This window comes from Acinonyx jubatus, chromosome D2, assembly GCF_027475565.1.
Source record: "Acinonyx jubatus isolate Ajub_Pintada_27869175 chromosome D2, VMU_Ajub_asm_v1.0, whole genome shotgun sequence".
NCBI classification, from domain to species: Eukaryota; Metazoa; Chordata; class Mammalia; order Carnivora; family Felidae; genus Acinonyx; species Acinonyx jubatus.
The window spans coordinates 56,972,162-56,990,379 of record NC_069393.1 but is presented as its reverse complement, the minus strand read 5'-3'; the positions used below and the strand labels follow the sequence as shown (position 1 = coordinate 56,990,379).

Genomic DNA, 18,218 nt, shown 5'->3' with positions numbered 1-18,218 from the left:
GGAACTGCTAAGAACTACATTATACTGCACATTGTAAATTAATAACTTAGCCTCACTTATCCTGTGATACCATTCCTGAAACAGGACACAGCAAGAGATCACCATAGTAAGCTGCTATATTTTTCTGAGTCCTAAGAGCAAAGACCAGAATGCACCCTAACCTAGACCAAGTGGGAATACCAATGGAGGGTCTCTATTAGTAGTGACACTACCCCATTGACGAGAGTGGTCAGGAAGGAGGAGGAAGCAAGGACATAACTATCTTAGTAGAATATGAGTATTTCTTCCTAAAATCTGCACCCTGATTCTATTTCAGAGGCACAGATCCCCATGTCCAAAGTACCTATTTTTGGTAAGGGTTTCATTCAGCACAAGATCTTCATAGCGCTGCCGGGCAAAGTTGCCTCCAAAACCCAGGAAGGTTGTGACATAAACCCTGTACACATGTTCAGTGTGTTGCACATCACAGCCCAGGTTGAATTCAGCCAGCAGGATCTTTGCTTCTTCTTCCTATAATACAATGTAAAGAGAAAAAAGGGAATTTTCATTTTGGTTGATTTACAGAGAGCTATGACGTTACCAATATACCAGTCTTCGTGTGCTGTAACTACCCTTTAAAATATCTTATAGCATTCTTTCATTCTCATAACATTATTTTCAACAAAGACACAAAATGACAAGCCTGAACAAAAAAGTACAGAGACTAAATACCAAATTAGAGACAACAACAGGATCTGTAGTTCTATACAAGGCAGAATCATTACAGATAATGTCATTTTCTTGCATGTACTTTTCAGATTTTCCAGTTTGCCAAAATGAGAATGTACTACTTTTATCATCAGGAAAGAAAAAATCTTTTGATAAAAATAAATGTCAGGAATTTGGAAGATCATCCTGAGACCTATTCTATGGGTTTTTACAATTCTATTCAAGAAGCTTTAATGTATCCTATGACAGGGACTAGGACTGGGAAAGTTCCATTTTACAGTACCTCTAATGAAAAGATGGTCTATTTTTTTTTTTTTTTTTTTGACTTCAGTCCATGGTTTGAGTTAATCATACTCCTCAGTTCATGGCTCATTACCATGGCAAAGCCCCATTTCTGTTTTGTCTATTTACTTCCTTTTATCCTCATACTCACCCCCATTCCTACCCCCACATTCTAATGTGCTTAATGTAACATATATTTGTACATACTGTTGTAAAATTATTGTTTTGAATGTATTTATTTTTAATTAATGAAAATGCTATCATGCCCAGCAATTTCACTAAGTATATATATAAGAGGACTGAAAAGTATGACTAATCAAAAATGTATATGTGAATGTTCACAGCAGCATTATCCATAATAGTCAAAAACTGGAAACAAAAATCCAAAAGTCCATCATCTGATGAATGCATAAACAAAATATGGCATGGTCATATGGTTATTCAATCATGAAGAGAAATGAAGTTCTGATCCATGCTACAACAGAGATGAACCCTGAAAATATTTTGCTAAGTGAAAGGAGCCAGACACAAAACGTCACATATTGTATGATTCCATTTATGTGAAGTACTCAGAAGAGGCAAATCCACAGGAGACATAAAGCAGATTAGTGGTTGCTGGAGCTAGAGGGAGGAGAATGGCAAGTGACTGCTAATGAATGTGGGGTTTCTTTTCAGGGTAATGAAAATGTTCTAGAATTCGATAGTGGTGGTTGCATTACTTTTTGAATGTGCACAGCTTTGTGAATTGTACCAAAAAAACCACTTTAGGCACTTAGGATTACTTATATTTTTTAAAGCACTATTGTACTTTGTCTCATTGTTCCTTTCGTTATTTACCAAGCCCTAAAATCCATCTGTAAGACCGTTATATTACCAGGCTACATCTAACTTGTTGCTTGCAAGTATACTTTCTATACTAGTGTTGCTTTCTAAATCTGCACAAACAAAAAAGTCCTTTATTTAAGACTTTAAGGATAAGTGCCACTTACCAGAACAATGCCTTCATTTTACCTGTTGACTACATACTAACAAATAAAGACTAAAATGTCTTACAACCTCGTTCCCCAAATTTCCAACCCTTGCACAGACCCCTTCTGATTGTTAAACCCACATTCCCAACAATCTTGCTGGATATTTAGGCATATATGCTCCTCAGAGATCTCAAATTCATCATACGTAAAACTGAATTCATTGGTTACAAGGACTTGGGCTAGAGACCAGAAAATTGTTCTCACCCAAACTTCCAGACCATACTCATTTGCTTAGCATCAACCCACCCTTTACCCTGGGGTCTCTCTCAGTGACTGAATTCCTTACCCTACCAGGCACCTAGGTGGGAACCTCAGCATCACTCGGTATCCCTCTCTGCCCTACCCACACCATTACACTACACTGTTTTGTTTTGTTTTTTCCAAAATACCCCTGAGATCTGTGCCCTCCATTCCATTTCCACTTACATTGCCTAGGTCAGCCCTTATTACCTCTTACCCAAGGTTCCCTGACCTACATTTCTTTCTCATACAGACAACAAAATTATTTTCCTAAAAAAACAGATTGGACCTATTATCAGTCACATAATGGAGCTGAAAAGGACCTTCAGAATTTAATTATTTCATAGATGATGAAACTGAGGCCCATATGACTGCCCTACTCAAAAACCTTTGCTGATTCTCCTCCATCTATAGAAATAAAAGTGAAATTCCCTAGCATAGCACCCAAGACTCCTTACAATTTAACTTCATCTTATCTTCCTAGACTTACTATACTGGAAAATTCTATACTACAACAGGCTATTCAACGTTTCTTGGACATTCTGAGCTCTTTGCTGCTTTCTTTGTGCCCTTGTGCATACTATTTCCTCCATAAAGGTGGCCTTCCTCAACCTTCAAATGCAAAAGCCTACTTATCATCCAGGGCCCAGGTAAATACCTTACTTTCCAGGAAGCCAGCATGACTCCCATTCATGTAGTAGACGAGTAGAGTGGGGACATTACTGATATCTGGTAGAGGCCAGGGATGCTGCTAAACATCATATTATGCACAGGACAGCTCTCGACAACAAAGATTTATCCAGCTCAAACTGTCAATAGTGCCAATGATGAGAAACCCTGGTTTAGATCAAATTTTAGTACTTCCATAGTCTGCCTGTTATCACAGGCTGTCTTCACTGATAGATTATAATAAGTTTTTGGGGGCAGTACGATATGTCTCATTCCTTGCACACAACAGGTGTTTAAAAACTGTCTGCAGCTCTTTTTCCTCTCTATGATAAAACTCTTTCCTCAGGATACATATATTCTTTACATTCTAGTCAGGTAAGGAATTTAGAAGCACAAGAATGGAATCACAAGTAAGGGAAAGGAAATAACATTTAATGAACAAGTAATGTACCAAATACTGTACTCTGGGCTTTATATGAATTATCATGTTTAATCTTCTAGCAGTCCCAGGAGACAGGGAGTATAACTGCTAAAATACATTAAACATTTAGCACATGTTGGAAAGTTTGTCAAGTGCTTTACACACATGGTGTCATTTCATCTTCCCAACTTCATGAAGTGGATACTATTATTATTCTCTTTTCATACAGGAGATTAAAGCTCAGAGAGGTAACCTAACCAAGATAATGTAAGCTAGTGAGTATCTGAACAAATATTTGGACCCATGCAAATTGGTCTAAGTCAAAAAACAGTGACCTTCTTTCCCAAATACTGGCATTTGTAGCAACCCAATATCCCTAAAAGGTAAAATACCTGTTTCGGAGAAAGGACAGAGGCTGAGGTAGGAACTTCATAAGCAATTTGGAGAGAGGCTCCTCCCATATCTAGTATCCCTACTGTCCTTCTGCGCCCTGTTGCCAATTCCTGGGGACCCTCAGCATCTGATTCTGAAATAAATAAGGGAAAAGAAAAGGCCTAGTAATTAAAAAACAAATCAAAAATGAAAAAAAATCAAAATAGAAATCCCTTAAAAAATGAAGAGCAAACTGAAATAAATTAATCTCACTGTATCAACTATGTATTACAGAGAATTCTTTCAAGTAACATTTTTACTATATCCCTTATAGGATGTATCTTACTGACAACAGAAGCAAATAAATATCTTAAACTGCATTGTAGTAGTCTTATTGATAATAATTTTTTAAGCCATTAAACATGTTATGAAATAAAGCAAATAAATGTTTATATTAATATGTTTAGGAACAAATACTCAGCATAAAAGAAAAAAACATACAGGTATAAACTCAACAATATTAAGCAACAACCTTATAATCTTTTTTTAATTAATTTATTTTTATTTATATTCAAGTTAGTTAGCATATAGTGCAATAATGGTTTTAGGAGATTATAGATTCATCCCCTATGTAAAACACCCAGTGCTCATTCCAACAAGTGTCTTCCCTAATGCCCCTTGCCCATTTAGCCCATCCCCTCATCCACAGCCCCTCCAGCAACCCTCAGTTTGTTCTCTGTATTTAAGAGTCTGTTTTGTCCTCCTCCCTGTTTTTATATTATTTTTGCTTCCCTTCCCTTATGTTCATCTGTTTTATATCTTAAATTCCACATGAGTGAAGTCATATATGTCTTTCTCTGACTAGTTTCGCTTAGCATAATGCCCTCTAGTTCTATCCATGTTGTTGCAAATGGCAAGATTTCATTTTTTTGATTGCTGAGTAATACTCCGTTGTGTGTGTGTGTGTGTGTGTGTGTGTGTGTGTGTGTGTGTGTGTGTGTGTATCACATCTTTATTCATCTGTTGATGGACATTTGGGCTCTTTCCATACTTTGGCTACTGTCGATAGCACTGCTATAAACATTGGGGTGCATGTGCCCCTCCGAAACAGCACACTTGTATCCCCTGGATATATAACTAGTAGTGTGATTGCTGGGTCATAGGGTAGTCCTATTTTTAACTTTTTGAGAAGCTTCCATATTGTTTTCCGGAGTGGCTGCACCAGTTTGCATTCCCACCAGCAGTGCAAAAGAGTTCCCCTTTCTCCGCAGTCTTGCCTGAGTTGTTAAGGTTAGCCATTCTGACTGGTGTGAGGTGGCATCTCATTGTGGTTTTGATTTGTATTTCCCTGATGATGACTGATGTTGAGCATTTTTTCATGTGTCAGTTGGCCATCTGGATGTCTTCTTTGGAGAAGTGTCTATTCATGTCTTTTGCCCATTTCTTCACTGGATTATTTGTTTTTTGGGTGTTGAGTTTGCTAAGTTCTTTATAGATTTTGGATACTAACCCTTTATCTGATATGTCATTTGCAAATATCTTTTCCCATTCTGTTGGTTGCCTTTTAGTTTTGCTGATTGTTTCCTTTGCTGTGCAGCTTTTTAGTTTGATGAGGTCCCAATAGTTCATTTTTGCTTTTGTGTTGCTTGCCGCTGGAGACATGTTGAGTAAGAAGTTGCTGGAGCCGAGGTCAAAGAGGCTTTTGGCTGCTTTCTCCTCTAGGATTTTGATGGCTTCCTGTTTTACGTTTAGGTCTTTCATCCATTTTGAGTTTATTTTTTGTGTATGGTGTAAGAAAGTGGTCCAGGATCATTCTTCTGCATGTTACTGTCCAGTTTTCCCAGCACCATTTGCTCAAGAGACTGTATTCCATTGGATATTCTTTGCTGCTTTGTCAAAGATTAATTGGCCATATGTTTGTGGATCCATTTCTGGGTTCTCTATTCTGTTCCATTCATCTGAGGGTCTGTTTTTGTGCCAGTACCATACTGTCTTGATGATTACAGCTTTATAATACGTCTTGAAGTCCAGGAGTGTGACGCCTCCAGCTCTGGTTTTCTTTATCAGGATTGCTTTGGCTATTCGGGGTCTTTTCTGGTTCCATACAAATTTTAGGATGGTTTGTTCTAGCTCTGTGAAGAATGCTGGTGTTATTTTGACAGGGATAGCATTGAATATTTAGATTGCTTTGGGTAGTATGGATATTTTAACAATATTTGTTCTTCCAATCCAGGAGCATGGAATATTTTTCGATTTTTTTGTGTGCCTTCTTCAATTTCTTTCATAAGTTTTCTACAGTTTTCAGTGTATGGATTTTTCACCTCTTTGTATAACCTTATAATCTTAAATATGAATTGAAACTATCATGATTTCTTTTTCTCTTTCTAAAAATACATATTTTCTAGCTCTGTACTGAAAGGGCCTAGAAGTAAGGATAATCTAGGAGCAATAAGCACTCCTGGCATCCATGGTCTCTAAATATCATTTTCCAATAAAAGAAACCAGGGCTCCTTAAAAAATGTCCGATGCTAGGTCTAAGGTAGAAAAAATACAAGACAAGCATGGAATATACCTTAGTGTGCCAAAAAGCAAGGGAAATATAAAAGACTATTGGGATGTTAAAAGGTACAGAAGCCAACCTATAGGTGCTCCAACTGGCCAGTGATGGTGTAATTTGAGCACTGAAAAGAATGATGATGCAATGGACTACGATGCATCAAACACATTAAAATCTACAAACTCATAATGATACTGAAAAAAAAACTTCACTAGTTACCTTTGGAAGTTGCTAGGACATCAACTCATTAATCAAAAACTTGATAAATGAAAGAATGAAAGATCTATCCTGTCTTTCCATTTAGAACTGTATTCCAGGATAATCAAATAGTTAATGAAGAAAATTTTGTTATATAAAAACCCCAACTGTTAAATGCAGAAGAAATGAAGGAATTAGAAAAATAACTATTTTGCAACCTCTAATGAAAAAATGAATCTAAACAACAATCACAATTGGCTACTATAAACATTAAGTGAAAAGTGGCTGGAGAATTTTCATAATAGATTAGATCAGGCTGACAATACCTGAACCCTGAAACCTGATCAGTCTTAACGTGACTGAAGTGGGACAAGCAGACCTTATAAAACTTCTGATGTGATGTAGTAGGAAACACTTAGTGCCAATCTTTATTTATTATTTATTCTTGCCAAAGGAATTGAATCGGTGTCTAATCAAGCTTCTGTATCTAATCTCCAATATATAAGACATAAGGAGGGATGAGAAGCATGTTTAAGACCCCACAAAAATTCAGTCAATCAAATTAAGAATGTGGTAATTTCATTCTATCAAGTGAGCCAGTTTTGTTTTTGTGTTTTTAATGAATGATTTGAGGAAAAGAGGTGGGAGGGGGAAAGCTGTTATAAAGAAACTTATCAATCAAATGTAATTATGATCCTTGTTCAGATTCTGATTTTAACAAGATAATTACAAATAAATATTCTTGATACAATAAAGGAAGTCTCTACCTGGGTATTAGATAGATGTTACACAATACTAGAAATTGTTAACTTTTTTAAATTTAAGAATGGCATTGTGGATATTTCAGTTGTTTTGAAGCTCCTCATTGGTGAGAGATAAACGCTGAAGTACAAGAAGATAAAATGATATGTCTGGGGTTTGCTTTTTAAAATCCAAAAGGAAAAAAACCTGTGTTGTATGGAGGGAGGGTGGAGCCAAAAAACTGACCAACCACTAATTAGTGTTGAGTCTGAGTAATGGGCTCATGGAAATTCATTTTATTATTATTTACTTCTGTAAATGTTTCTAACTTTCCATATTAAAAATTTAAAAAGAAATAAAAGAAGGGAAAGTAGGACTGGAAAATGAAGCATCTTTACTTTTAGAAAAAAAGAAAGAAAAATCACTCAAATGTGGCACTTATATTACACTGATAGGTTACAACATAAACCTTCGTTCAGTCCTTAGAACTGTCTTAAGATGACAACATTACTCACCATCCTCATGGTCGAATCTTCCCAAAACAAAGTTGATTCCAATCCATGCATAAACTCCTAGGTAAGAAACATAAAAGCCCATGCTTAATTCTCTATTGCTATGCCATGTATACACCTCTCCCAGGGCTGTTCTTTTCTTCCTTTTCTTAGGAAAAAAGTGATGATAGTATTTTATTCCATACTCTTAGTGTATGAATTCAAAATCTCTTATCTTGTGATGCTTTTCCCTTTTAAAATGATTTGCATTGTCTAAATTAATGTGTAAATTTGCGTTTTCTAAATTAATGTGCAAAAACAAATGTAAAAAATGTGCATCTTGGATTCTGGCTCTGGGCAAGAGGAGGTAAGCACACTCTATCCTGTCATCCCACCGAACACAGTGTAAACTGCATGGAATATATGGAGCAGATTTGTGAGAACTCTGGAAGGAAATAATAAGAGGCACACTGAGTCAGAGATCAGAAGTTAAAGTACCACCAAACCTGTAGTGAGTGTCCCATATTTTCCCCTCAGATATTGCCTGGCCTGGACTCAAAAGCAGCTTGAAACACAAAAGGACATCCAGGTGTGGAGGGAAAGAACTTCAAGACCTTGCTTTCTGGTCCAAGGAGCATTAAAAGAGACCCCAAAGGCTCCGAAAGAATGGAGGAAAATCCCTTGGGTTTTTTCCCCCTCATTTTGTTCTCTGCTACCCCAGGCAATCCTGCAACAGCAGAGGTAGAAGTTGGGCAGGTGCCTAAAACTGTGAAGGATATGAATCTTCTCTGACTAGAGGAGCTACAGCCTTAAGAACTGAAGAAAATCCCTATTGCTGATTTTTCTCCATGTCCTCCACCATTTAGCCCTGGATGCAGATGCAACCATGGGAAATGTATGGCAGAGTAGGCAAATTAAAGCCCTGGCTTTCTAACTGGAGGACCATGAAAGTGAGCCCCAGGGAACCAGAAAGTGTTGGGGAGATCACAGAGAGTAAGGAATAAAGTGATGTATGAACTCCTGGGCTCACAGCCAAGCAACACATGCATGGATCTCATAAACAATATACCAAAGGTTCTGAGAACCGTACTAGCTAGACACTCCATTTGTATGGACTATGCCCAGATTTTAGACTGACCACTGGGTGACACACAAATGGTACAAACCCAAGTAGCAGTGACAAGGCTTTGAAAAATGAATCACTACAATCACAGAAGGCAGGTCAGAACTTGAGGCATGAACCTAACCAGGTCAACTCCCTGCTAACACAAACAAAAGTCAGTATTTTCCTTACGATTGAAACAAGACCCAGTTTCATAGTATAACTTTCAAAATGTCCAGGATACAATATAAAATTACTTAGCTGAAAAGAACTAGGAAAATCTCAACTCCTAAGGGAAAAGATGCCAACCCCAAGATGACACAGATGTCAGAATTACCAGACAGAGATACTAAAGCAGCTATATAACTAAGAAATAAGAGCAGCCTTACAATGAACGGAAAGATAGAAAGTCTCAGCAAAGGAAGAGAACATAAAGAATCAAATGAAAACTTTAGAACTGGAGAATGCAATACTGAAATTGAAAAGGTAAATCTTTTCCTTTATGTGAACTGCACCTAGAATGTACAGAAGAGGGGCGCCTGGGTGGCTCAGTTGATAATCAGCGTCTGACTTCAGCTCAGGTCATGATCTCATGGTTCGTGAGTTCAAGCCCCGTATCAGGCTCTGTGCTGACAGCTCAGAGCCTGGAGCCTGCTTCAGATTCTGTGTCTCCCTCTCTCTCTGCTCCTACCCCACTCACACTCTGTCTCTCTTATTCAAAAATAAATAAACATTTAAAAAAATTCAGAATGCACAGAAGATTTTCTCTTTTTCAAGAAATGGAAACATAATTTGTCATGTAGGCCACATTTGGGCCACATGAGAACATATATTCAATTCTACCTCAAAACTACAAACCCAGCAGTGCAAGCTTTTAGGGAAGTATCAGTACTTCATAATAAATACAATAAAGCGGGGGGGGGGGGGGAGGTGGTGCCTGCGTGATGCAGTTTGTTAAGCTTCTGACTCTTGGATTCAGTTCAGGTCATGGTCTCATGGTGGTGAGATGGATCCCTGAGTTGGGCTCTGCACTGAGCATGGAGCCTGCTTGGGATTCTCTCTCCCCCTCTCTCTCTGCTCCTCCCCTGCTTGCTCCCTCTCCTTCAAAATAAATAAATCAACATTTAAAAAATAAACGCAATAAAAGGAGAGCCCATAACAAAAGAAAAGTAAATAATGGTCATCCCCTATTAACGTTTCCCCTTACTTTAATAATTTGTTTTACATTAGAATTTGGCAAACTCAGTACAACCCCCAGTATGGGGTGTTAGCAGAATTATTAACTGCTTGTTATATTTTAAAAGAAGATGAGGTTGAGGTTGTACTTAAGTTTAATGGTGCGGGTGATTGGGTGATTTATGATACAGGTGATTCAGGGTTTTTTAGTGAAGAGGCCATGGGAATTGCAGCGTTATATAGTTATGGAACTTGGCTAGTGGTTGTCACTGGTTGGTCCTTGCTTATTGGCGTGTTAGTGATTATAGAAGTTACTCGTGGAAATTAAGTAAGAGTAGACTAAAAGTACTTATGTTTTGAAAACTACAATTAGCTAACCAAATACTCACTTGGAATCATCACTAAATACTAATATGTTCTTATAAACACAGTACTTAGCACAAAGTTAAAAATAAATATAGATATATGACTTCCAGAAGCAGCAATCTATAACAGACACCAATGCAGAATATGCAAATGATAATTTAAAAAAAAACATATGACAGAATCAAGAAAATTACCCAAAGAAAAAGAAAAATCAAATATATAAAGTAATCCTAACCCCACCCCTAGCAGAGAGACTATGCCATGATTGGCTAGGAGCTGAAGGAGTGCACCCCTCAAGGCCCAGTACCTTCCTGCTTCCCAGAGATCACTTCTGCCTGAGACTGTGAAAAGAGGAAGTCAAACTCCAGAGGTAAATCTCTCACCAGATCAGCCAAGATAGCCAGCTGCTTTCTGCAAGAAAGAACAAAAATATAAAAGTTAATCATTAAACACTCTTCTCACCATTAGCTTCAACTTGCACTTCTACCTCATTGCTCACATAGTCCATCCACTAGTTGAGCCATGCTTCTTTTTGGCACTTCACTTGATTTTAAAGGTTTAAACTGCCTCCAAAGTATATCCTTCCACTTAAAAGGCAATATGATACCAGTAATACTTTTTCTTTGTGTAATTTTATAATTCAAATAGTATTAAAAGATGAGACCACAGTTCTGTGCCTCTCACAACGCTGAGTATATATAAGTGGCAGGAAGCACAGTTTCATAATTGCATGATTCCTAACTACTATGAAGGGAAGCTGTCAGACTAAGGAACACAATCTTATCCTCAGATCTTACACAATACAGAAACAACACCTCATATTACCACACAACAAGCACTGTTAGATCCACAAATTAATATCCTTTACAAAACTGACAATGAACTTTTTAATCTCCTTTTATATATTTCAAGGGCTGGGGTTTTGTTTCTTTATAAAAATCTTATCATTTGAAAAACCCAAATCAGGATCAAAATCCAAAGGTTATAACAATTTGGGGACAAAGTCTGAATCTTAGTATCTAGGGTTATTTTCTCCTCTCAAGTTTTATGCTATCAGTATTATTAAAGAAAAGCAAAGAAACAAAGCTAGAAGTAATAATATGACTCTAGAGAAAGTGGTTAAAAACAAAAGCAACTATCCTGGATCTTTAAAATAACTCACTAGAAAAATATTCTATTGGCTCAGCATGACTTAGTGAAGAATGATAACACTTAAAAGTAAAGAATATATTTAAAGTAATAATTTTCTTTAAGCTCAGGTCATGGTATCATGGTTGTGAGATCGAGCCCTGCATCAAGCTCTGCACTGAGCATAGAGCCTGCTTGGGATTCTCTCTCTTGCTCTCTCTACCCCTCCCAGCTCGTGCACGCTCACTTTCTCTGTCTCTCTCTCTCTCAAAATAAATAAACATTTTGTAAAAAAAAAAAAAAAAAGGAAAAACAAAGTAATAATTTTACAATATACTGTCAAATACAATTTCTAAAATAGCTTGTTGTTATACATATTAAATTCTTACAATAAGAATTTTACATGGGGAACAAGAGGGATTATTTTGCTCTCCCTATTGGATATGTTTCCAATTGGCTATTTGCTTAAAATAAACAAAAAGAGGGCTTGCTGATTTGGGGGACAATATGGAAAAATGGGCACCCACATACACTGGTGTTTGGAATGTAAATTACTGGTATGAACTTTTTTTGTTTTTTTAAGTAGGCTCCATGCCTAGCCTGCTTCGGATTCTGTGTCTCCCTCTCTCTCTGCCCCTAACCCACTTGAATTCTGTCTTTGTCTGTCTCAAAAATAAATAAACATTAAAAAAAAATTTTTTTTTAATTAAGTAGGCTCCATGCCTAATGTGAGGCTTGAACTTCTGATACTGAGATCGAGAGTCAATGCTCTACCAACTGAGCCAGCTAGGTGCCCCACTGGTATGATCTTTTTGAGAGCAATCCAGGACTTTGTATCCAAATTTTTAACGTGCTTAACTTTTGACCAGCTATTATGCTTTTAGAAATTTATTGCAAGGAAATCATCAGATAAGAATACAAAAAGGAAGCGAATACTGCAGCTTTATAAAAATGAAAAAGTGACAACCTGTTAAATAATCTATGTCATATCCATATAATGTAACACTAGATAGATGTTAAAAGAAATGAGGTCAACTTATACTCTATATGTATTGACATGAAAAGATGTCCAACATATTTTGAGTTCTAATAGGTTATGAAACAGTACATACAATATGATCCCAACTTACATTAAACAATAAACAAAAAACTTTTTCACGTACTGCACAGAATAGAACTTTTGTTCCTAAAATTCAATTTGTTTCTTTATTCAAAAAAAAAAACAAACAAAAACTTTCAGTGGCATCCGGGTGGCTCAGTCAGTTAAGCATCTGACTCTCGGTTTTGGCTCAGGTCATGATCTCACGTTTCGTGAGTTGGAGCCATGCATCGGGCTGTGCGCTCACGGTGCAGAGCCTGCTTGGAATTCTCTCTCTCTCTCTCTCTCTCTCTCTCTGCCCCTCCCCTACTCGCACTTCTCTCTCAAAATAAATAAATAAGCTTTAAAACAAAACAAAAAAAAAACCCCACAAAAACAAAAAACTTTCAGTGGCAAAATGCTGATAACTGTTGAAGCTGGGGGCTGAGAAAATAAGGATTCATTATGCTGTTCTATTTTTATTATGTTTGAAATTTTCCAGAACAAAAGTTTTTTCCCCCTTAAATGTCACCTTGTACTACCTTTGTAATTTCTTTTTAAAGGCATTTTCATTACAAAACAAAAAAGAGGTTAGTCTAACAAATTGTTAGTCTAGGCCTTTGACAAAGAAATAAAACCTAGTGATAACACATTTCAAAATATAGTCCAGGTGATTTAAACCCATTTTGAATATTGCTCACAAATGCTAATATGTTAGTGGAGCATTAATTATACAAAACAGGTTCTTACAGTGATGGCTATATTTATGTCAACAACTACAGCTGCCTCAAGAGGTAGCAATGATTTCATAAGCCCAGGATAGATATAGGCATTATTTAGAAGAGGTGATCAGAAAACGAATTAAAAGACAAGCTCTTCACAAATTCTTAAGATAAAAAAAAAATACAAATATTCGGAGCCTCCATGCTGACAGTGAACATCTTAGACAAATGGAATGGAGTTACATAGTGGGTTTTGTCTGCATAGAAACTTCTTTGACAAACAATGTCAATGCTGAGTGACATCAGGAGATGAGGCAATCCTTTCTTTTGCTCCAGACCCACAAAAGGGGGCCAAACCATCACCCTCCTGGTCGGCTCTGCCTTTTTGACTCCCTCATCAACTTCTTCTGTGGCCTTCATCCCCCTTCCTTGGTGTTGACCTCAGACCACTCACAAGCCTGTGATGTGGCACCCACTGTGTCACCTATACTCTTCCCAGGGTTTCTAAATTCTGAACTATATGATTATTACTTATGTCAGAATCAAAAATTCTAACTTACGTGTGTAGTATGGTTAACAACTTTGTAGAAATTACAGAGAGATGTACAGAGAGAAGGGAATATGACAAAATGAAACACTTTCGATAGGGCAATAGGGATATAAGTTTGTTGTTTATTTTTCCTTTACTGCAGCTATAATATTTTGAAATTTGGTTTTAAAAATTAAAAAACACAAATATTGTTTTGTTTTGTTAAGAGAAAGCACGCATGAGAGACGGAGAAGGACAGAGGGAAAGAGAGAGAGAAAATCCCAAGCAGACCCCACGCTGAGCACAGAGCCTGATGTGGGGCCCAATCCCATGACCCCAGGATCATGACGTGAGCTGAAATCAAAAGTTGGACACTCAACTGACTGAACCATCTAGCCACCCCAAAAACAAAACCAAAAAAATTTTCTTAAGTTTATGTATTTAGAGAGAGAGTGCAAGCAGCAGAGGAACAGAAAGAGAGGGAGAGAGAGAATCCCAAGCAGGATCCATGCTGTCAGCACAGAGCCCAACACGGGCTGAATTGCAAGAACCATGAGATCACGACCTGAGCCAAAATCAAGAGTCAGACGCTCAACTGACTGGACCACCCAGGCACCCCAAAACAAAAATGTTTTAAAGGCCAAGATATATGGGAAAATAAGGGGTTAAAATAGGTCTCTCATTTCAACAAATGGTTATATAAAATAATCTGCTTCTCAACAGCAGACAAGATAGTAAACCAGTAATTGTGTATCTAAAGAGAAGGAAAGAAGCCCATTGAAAGAACTGTGGACATATGTTATATTGTCCTGCACGTCTGGCATAAGCAGCACAGCCCTACCTGCATAGCCAAGGTTTTTGTTGCTGGCCAAGAATACAAAATAAAACTTTCTGGAAAAGGGAACTGTTATTTACCAAGAAAAAAATATCTAAGCTAACAAAAAATACCTGCTGCCTATGAGACTTTGAACATTCCAGAAGAATGAATTCTAAAGTGAAGGGAGCTCACTCCCACCCCATGACCATAAGTGTGAAGGGACCAGGGAAGTGTCAGAGGGGAGAAATTACAAACAAGAATGTGTCTGACCTAACTACAGCCACTGCCTCTTCCTCCTCTTCTTCCAAAGAAGAAAGAGGGATTGGGTGGCAAGATACTGGGCTAAATTGCCAAGGTCAAGTAGAAAAGACTTGACTGGATGAAGCTGAAAAAAACTGTTCTAAAACAATGGAGACTGAGCTTTGTAAAGCAGCACCATGACCAGGCAGTTAAGGAGAGAGCAGCATTCCTTCCTACCGACCCCCAGGTACCCAGTTGCTCAGGTCAACCTCCTACAACCCTTCTGTTAACTGTGCTCCCCTTCTAGTGATCTAAATTTATCACCATCACCACTGCCCCTCAGTAAAAACTAAGAATCATTACAGCCATCACAGATAGATATTGATCCCAAAGAAGCAAATGACATGAAGCCCTGAACAGACTGTGAAATAACTGCGTGCAGGGGTGGCTTTGCTCTATTTTGAGCCAGGAGTCTTCCAGTGCCACCTGTGAACTCTGCATGGTGCACCCATAGCCCACCTTCAGACCAGGGGACTGCAAAGAATAACATGTGGAATCAGCCTGGCAACTCTCATGCCACCCATTCTCCTGTGTTCTTCAGACCCCCTATCTCACCTCTCAGGGAGAAGCCTCATGCCTGCTGTGCACAGGATGTAAAGAGGGGTCTCCTTGTGCTTCTTCACAGGCACGTGAGCAGCAGCAAAGCTCAGCAGAGGACGAAGGTAATCACTGGCATGTTCTGGAGTGTCGGCCATTGCAGAGATTCCTTAAGTAAGACAAAATACTTTAAAAAGCAGATCACATGGATTCAGAAGACTGATACTCCATAAAGTTCTGCATAAGGTCCTAAACACTTATTTATTTGAGAGGACGGGAACAGCAATGAATGAGATCTCTCCCATCATCCAGACTCGCAAGAAAAAAAGGGAATAGCTTTCTTTCTGCCTCTTCACTCTCTCCTCTTTCATGCCTGTAGCAGGTAAAGAGACTGACAACAAAATACATGCCAAATAGTACCTGGCTTGATTTTTTTAACCACTGGTTGGCTGTTGCGGTCTCTCATCTGCTTAATGTCCAGTAAATCATGAGGGTTGCCATTATGTCTTGGCCAGAAATAAACAAAAATCCGGGAGCCACTGCTGCCACAATCCACGACAAGTCCGTAATTTAGAGTTGGGTCTTCAGTGTTGGTTGCTTCAAGCTCCCCTACTCGAGCCAAATACCTGAGCCAGGCAAAAAGATAAACTGGGATTAAAGAGTTTTCATGAAGTGTCCACCTGTGCCAGCCACATGGAACCACACATCCTGAGGAATGAAACAACACTGACCATAATTAGTGATGTACATAGATAATGCCTGGTTTTCTTCCCGAGAGCCATTGAAATGGCAGTGGGGGCAGTTCTGAAACTGGCTGGGATACCAAATGTTTTACCATCTTTAAAGAGCTTCTAGGTCTAAGCAAATAACTATTTTTTATTGTTATAAGCCACCGAGATATGGGGCAGTTTGTTATACACACTAGTTAACTAAAACAATCCTAATAATTTCTCTTCTCTCTATCCTTTCTGTACATAAACATTAACACTACTTTGGAATGATTATCACTTAATATGTGTTTCTGGGTGGCCATATTTATGGGGCTTTTTGCTTTGTACTTTTTACTGTTAGAACTGCATTAATAAAAAATGTATTTCATAAACACAGTAGTTATTCTTTTCTATATCTTTTAAAGTATTTTACAGTCATAAAAAGAATGCTTATAAAATATGTATAAATAATAACAATAAAACAATGTACCCAACACCCAGTCTAAAAAAATAAAACATTACACTGTTAAAAAAAATAGCTTCTAGGCCCTAGGACATCAGAATTTTGTGTTGGAATTTTTTCAGATTCTCATTATAAGGTATTTATGTGGTGGACAGCAGGAAGATGAAACAAGTAAAGATGCTACCATCAAAACACCAAGGTTTGAGTCTCTCACCTCTGGCACTTTCTATGCTGTGTGACTTTCAACAAGTTACCTACCTTCTCTCAGACTGTTTTCTCATCTGTAAAATAAGGATACCAAGTCTCCGCCCTCATACAGACAATGTATGCTGAGTGGTTAGCACAGCGCTGTACCACTGCCACTGCTTTTACTGTTATGTGATAATAATTGGGAAAGCAAATAGGAGAGAAGACTCTCTGGAGAAAAGAGCTGAAAAGTCCAGAAGAAAAGAAGGCTGAGAGTCGGTAAAATGCTCCTGAGTCTTAGGCTTTAATAAACATTAAGGTTCACTTAGAACCTGAGAGTCTGAAAAGTACAAACATTGCTGAACTTCTCTTTGAAGAGAAGCTCAGTGAGAATGGCTTTTAACTTATTATTGGGAAAAGCTCTTTCTTGGTGCTGAGAATACATACTGCACGGTAAAGAGATTAAAACATTGTCCTGTAAATTCTTTTAAATTTGATTAAGTATTACTATAGGTTGAGCTAATAGTTGAATAAATGCTTTGAAAGCAATGCTGTGTATTTTTTCAAGTATCACCACTAAACTCCCTTCCTTATATCTGCCCTACTCATCCAACACTGTATTTAGAGCTAATTCCTAGATCCCCTAGACCCTTACACAGAACCCCTCAGAACTAGGTTTTGTGGGGGCACCTGGGTGGCTCAGTCGGTTGAGCAACCGACTTCAGCTCAGGTCATGATCTCACGGTTTTTGAGTTCGAGCCCCATGTCAGGTTCTGTGCTGACAGCTCAGAGCCTGGAGCCTGCTTCTGATTCTGTGTCTCCCTCTCTCTCTGCCCCTCCCCCGCTCATGCTGTCTCCCTCTGTCTCAGAAATAAACATTAAAAAAAAATTAAAAAAAAAAAAAAAAAAGAACTAGGTTTTGTGAAGCCTGAAACTAATGCCATTGGATAGTTGTTGTGTTTGTTGTTGTTGTTGTTGTTTTAAGAAAGATTCAACATTACAAATACGAAAAGGGGCCTACACATGTAAGGGGCCCTGAAGTGTAGGTATCACTAGCTCTTCGGTAAATCTACCTCTGATCAGACAATTAGCCACATGTCCCACCCCTCACAATAATCTAGGCCATGTTTACTGGTGATTTGACACTGCTATGCAGACCACATAGTTCCCTGCTTTGGGGAGGGAAAAGCAAACCCTGATGAATGGATGAGCATATAGAATCAGTTCTGAAATAAAAAAGTAGAGTTAAGTACCTTTCCTACTCTGCAATACAAAATAAGGGAGGATCATATATTTGAGCTCCAGTATCATGCTGTAAATGATTACATAGGATAGGGTCACGTAGAACTTTTTTCCGGATCCAATATGAGAGGGAGTTATGGGAAATGAAGCAA

At 38.0% G+C, this 18,218-nt stretch overlaps 1 protein-coding gene across 2 annotated transcripts in view; it reads right to left on the bottom strand.

Moving 5' to 3' along the window:
- ENTPD7 (ectonucleoside triphosphate diphosphohydrolase 7) overlaps nt 1–18,218 on the bottom strand; it is a 50,431-nt gene that overhangs the window by 14,641 nt on the left and 17,572 nt on the right. For both annotated transcript variants that reach the window (XM_027062827.2, XM_053207013.1), the window contains 6 exons: nt 15,886–16,091; nt 15,484–15,634; nt 10,662–10,765; nt 7,735–7,791; nt 3,744–3,877; nt 344–510 (listed from right to left, as the gene is read on the bottom strand). In XM_027062827.2, coding sequence (XP_026918628.1) covers nt 344–510; nt 3,744–3,877; nt 7,735–7,791; nt 10,662–10,765; nt 15,484–15,634; nt 15,886–16,091 — 819 coding nt within the window. The remainder of the gene's footprint in view (nt 1–343; nt 511–3,743; nt 3,878–7,734; nt 7,792–10,661; nt 10,766–15,483; nt 15,635–15,885; nt 16,092–18,218) is intronic.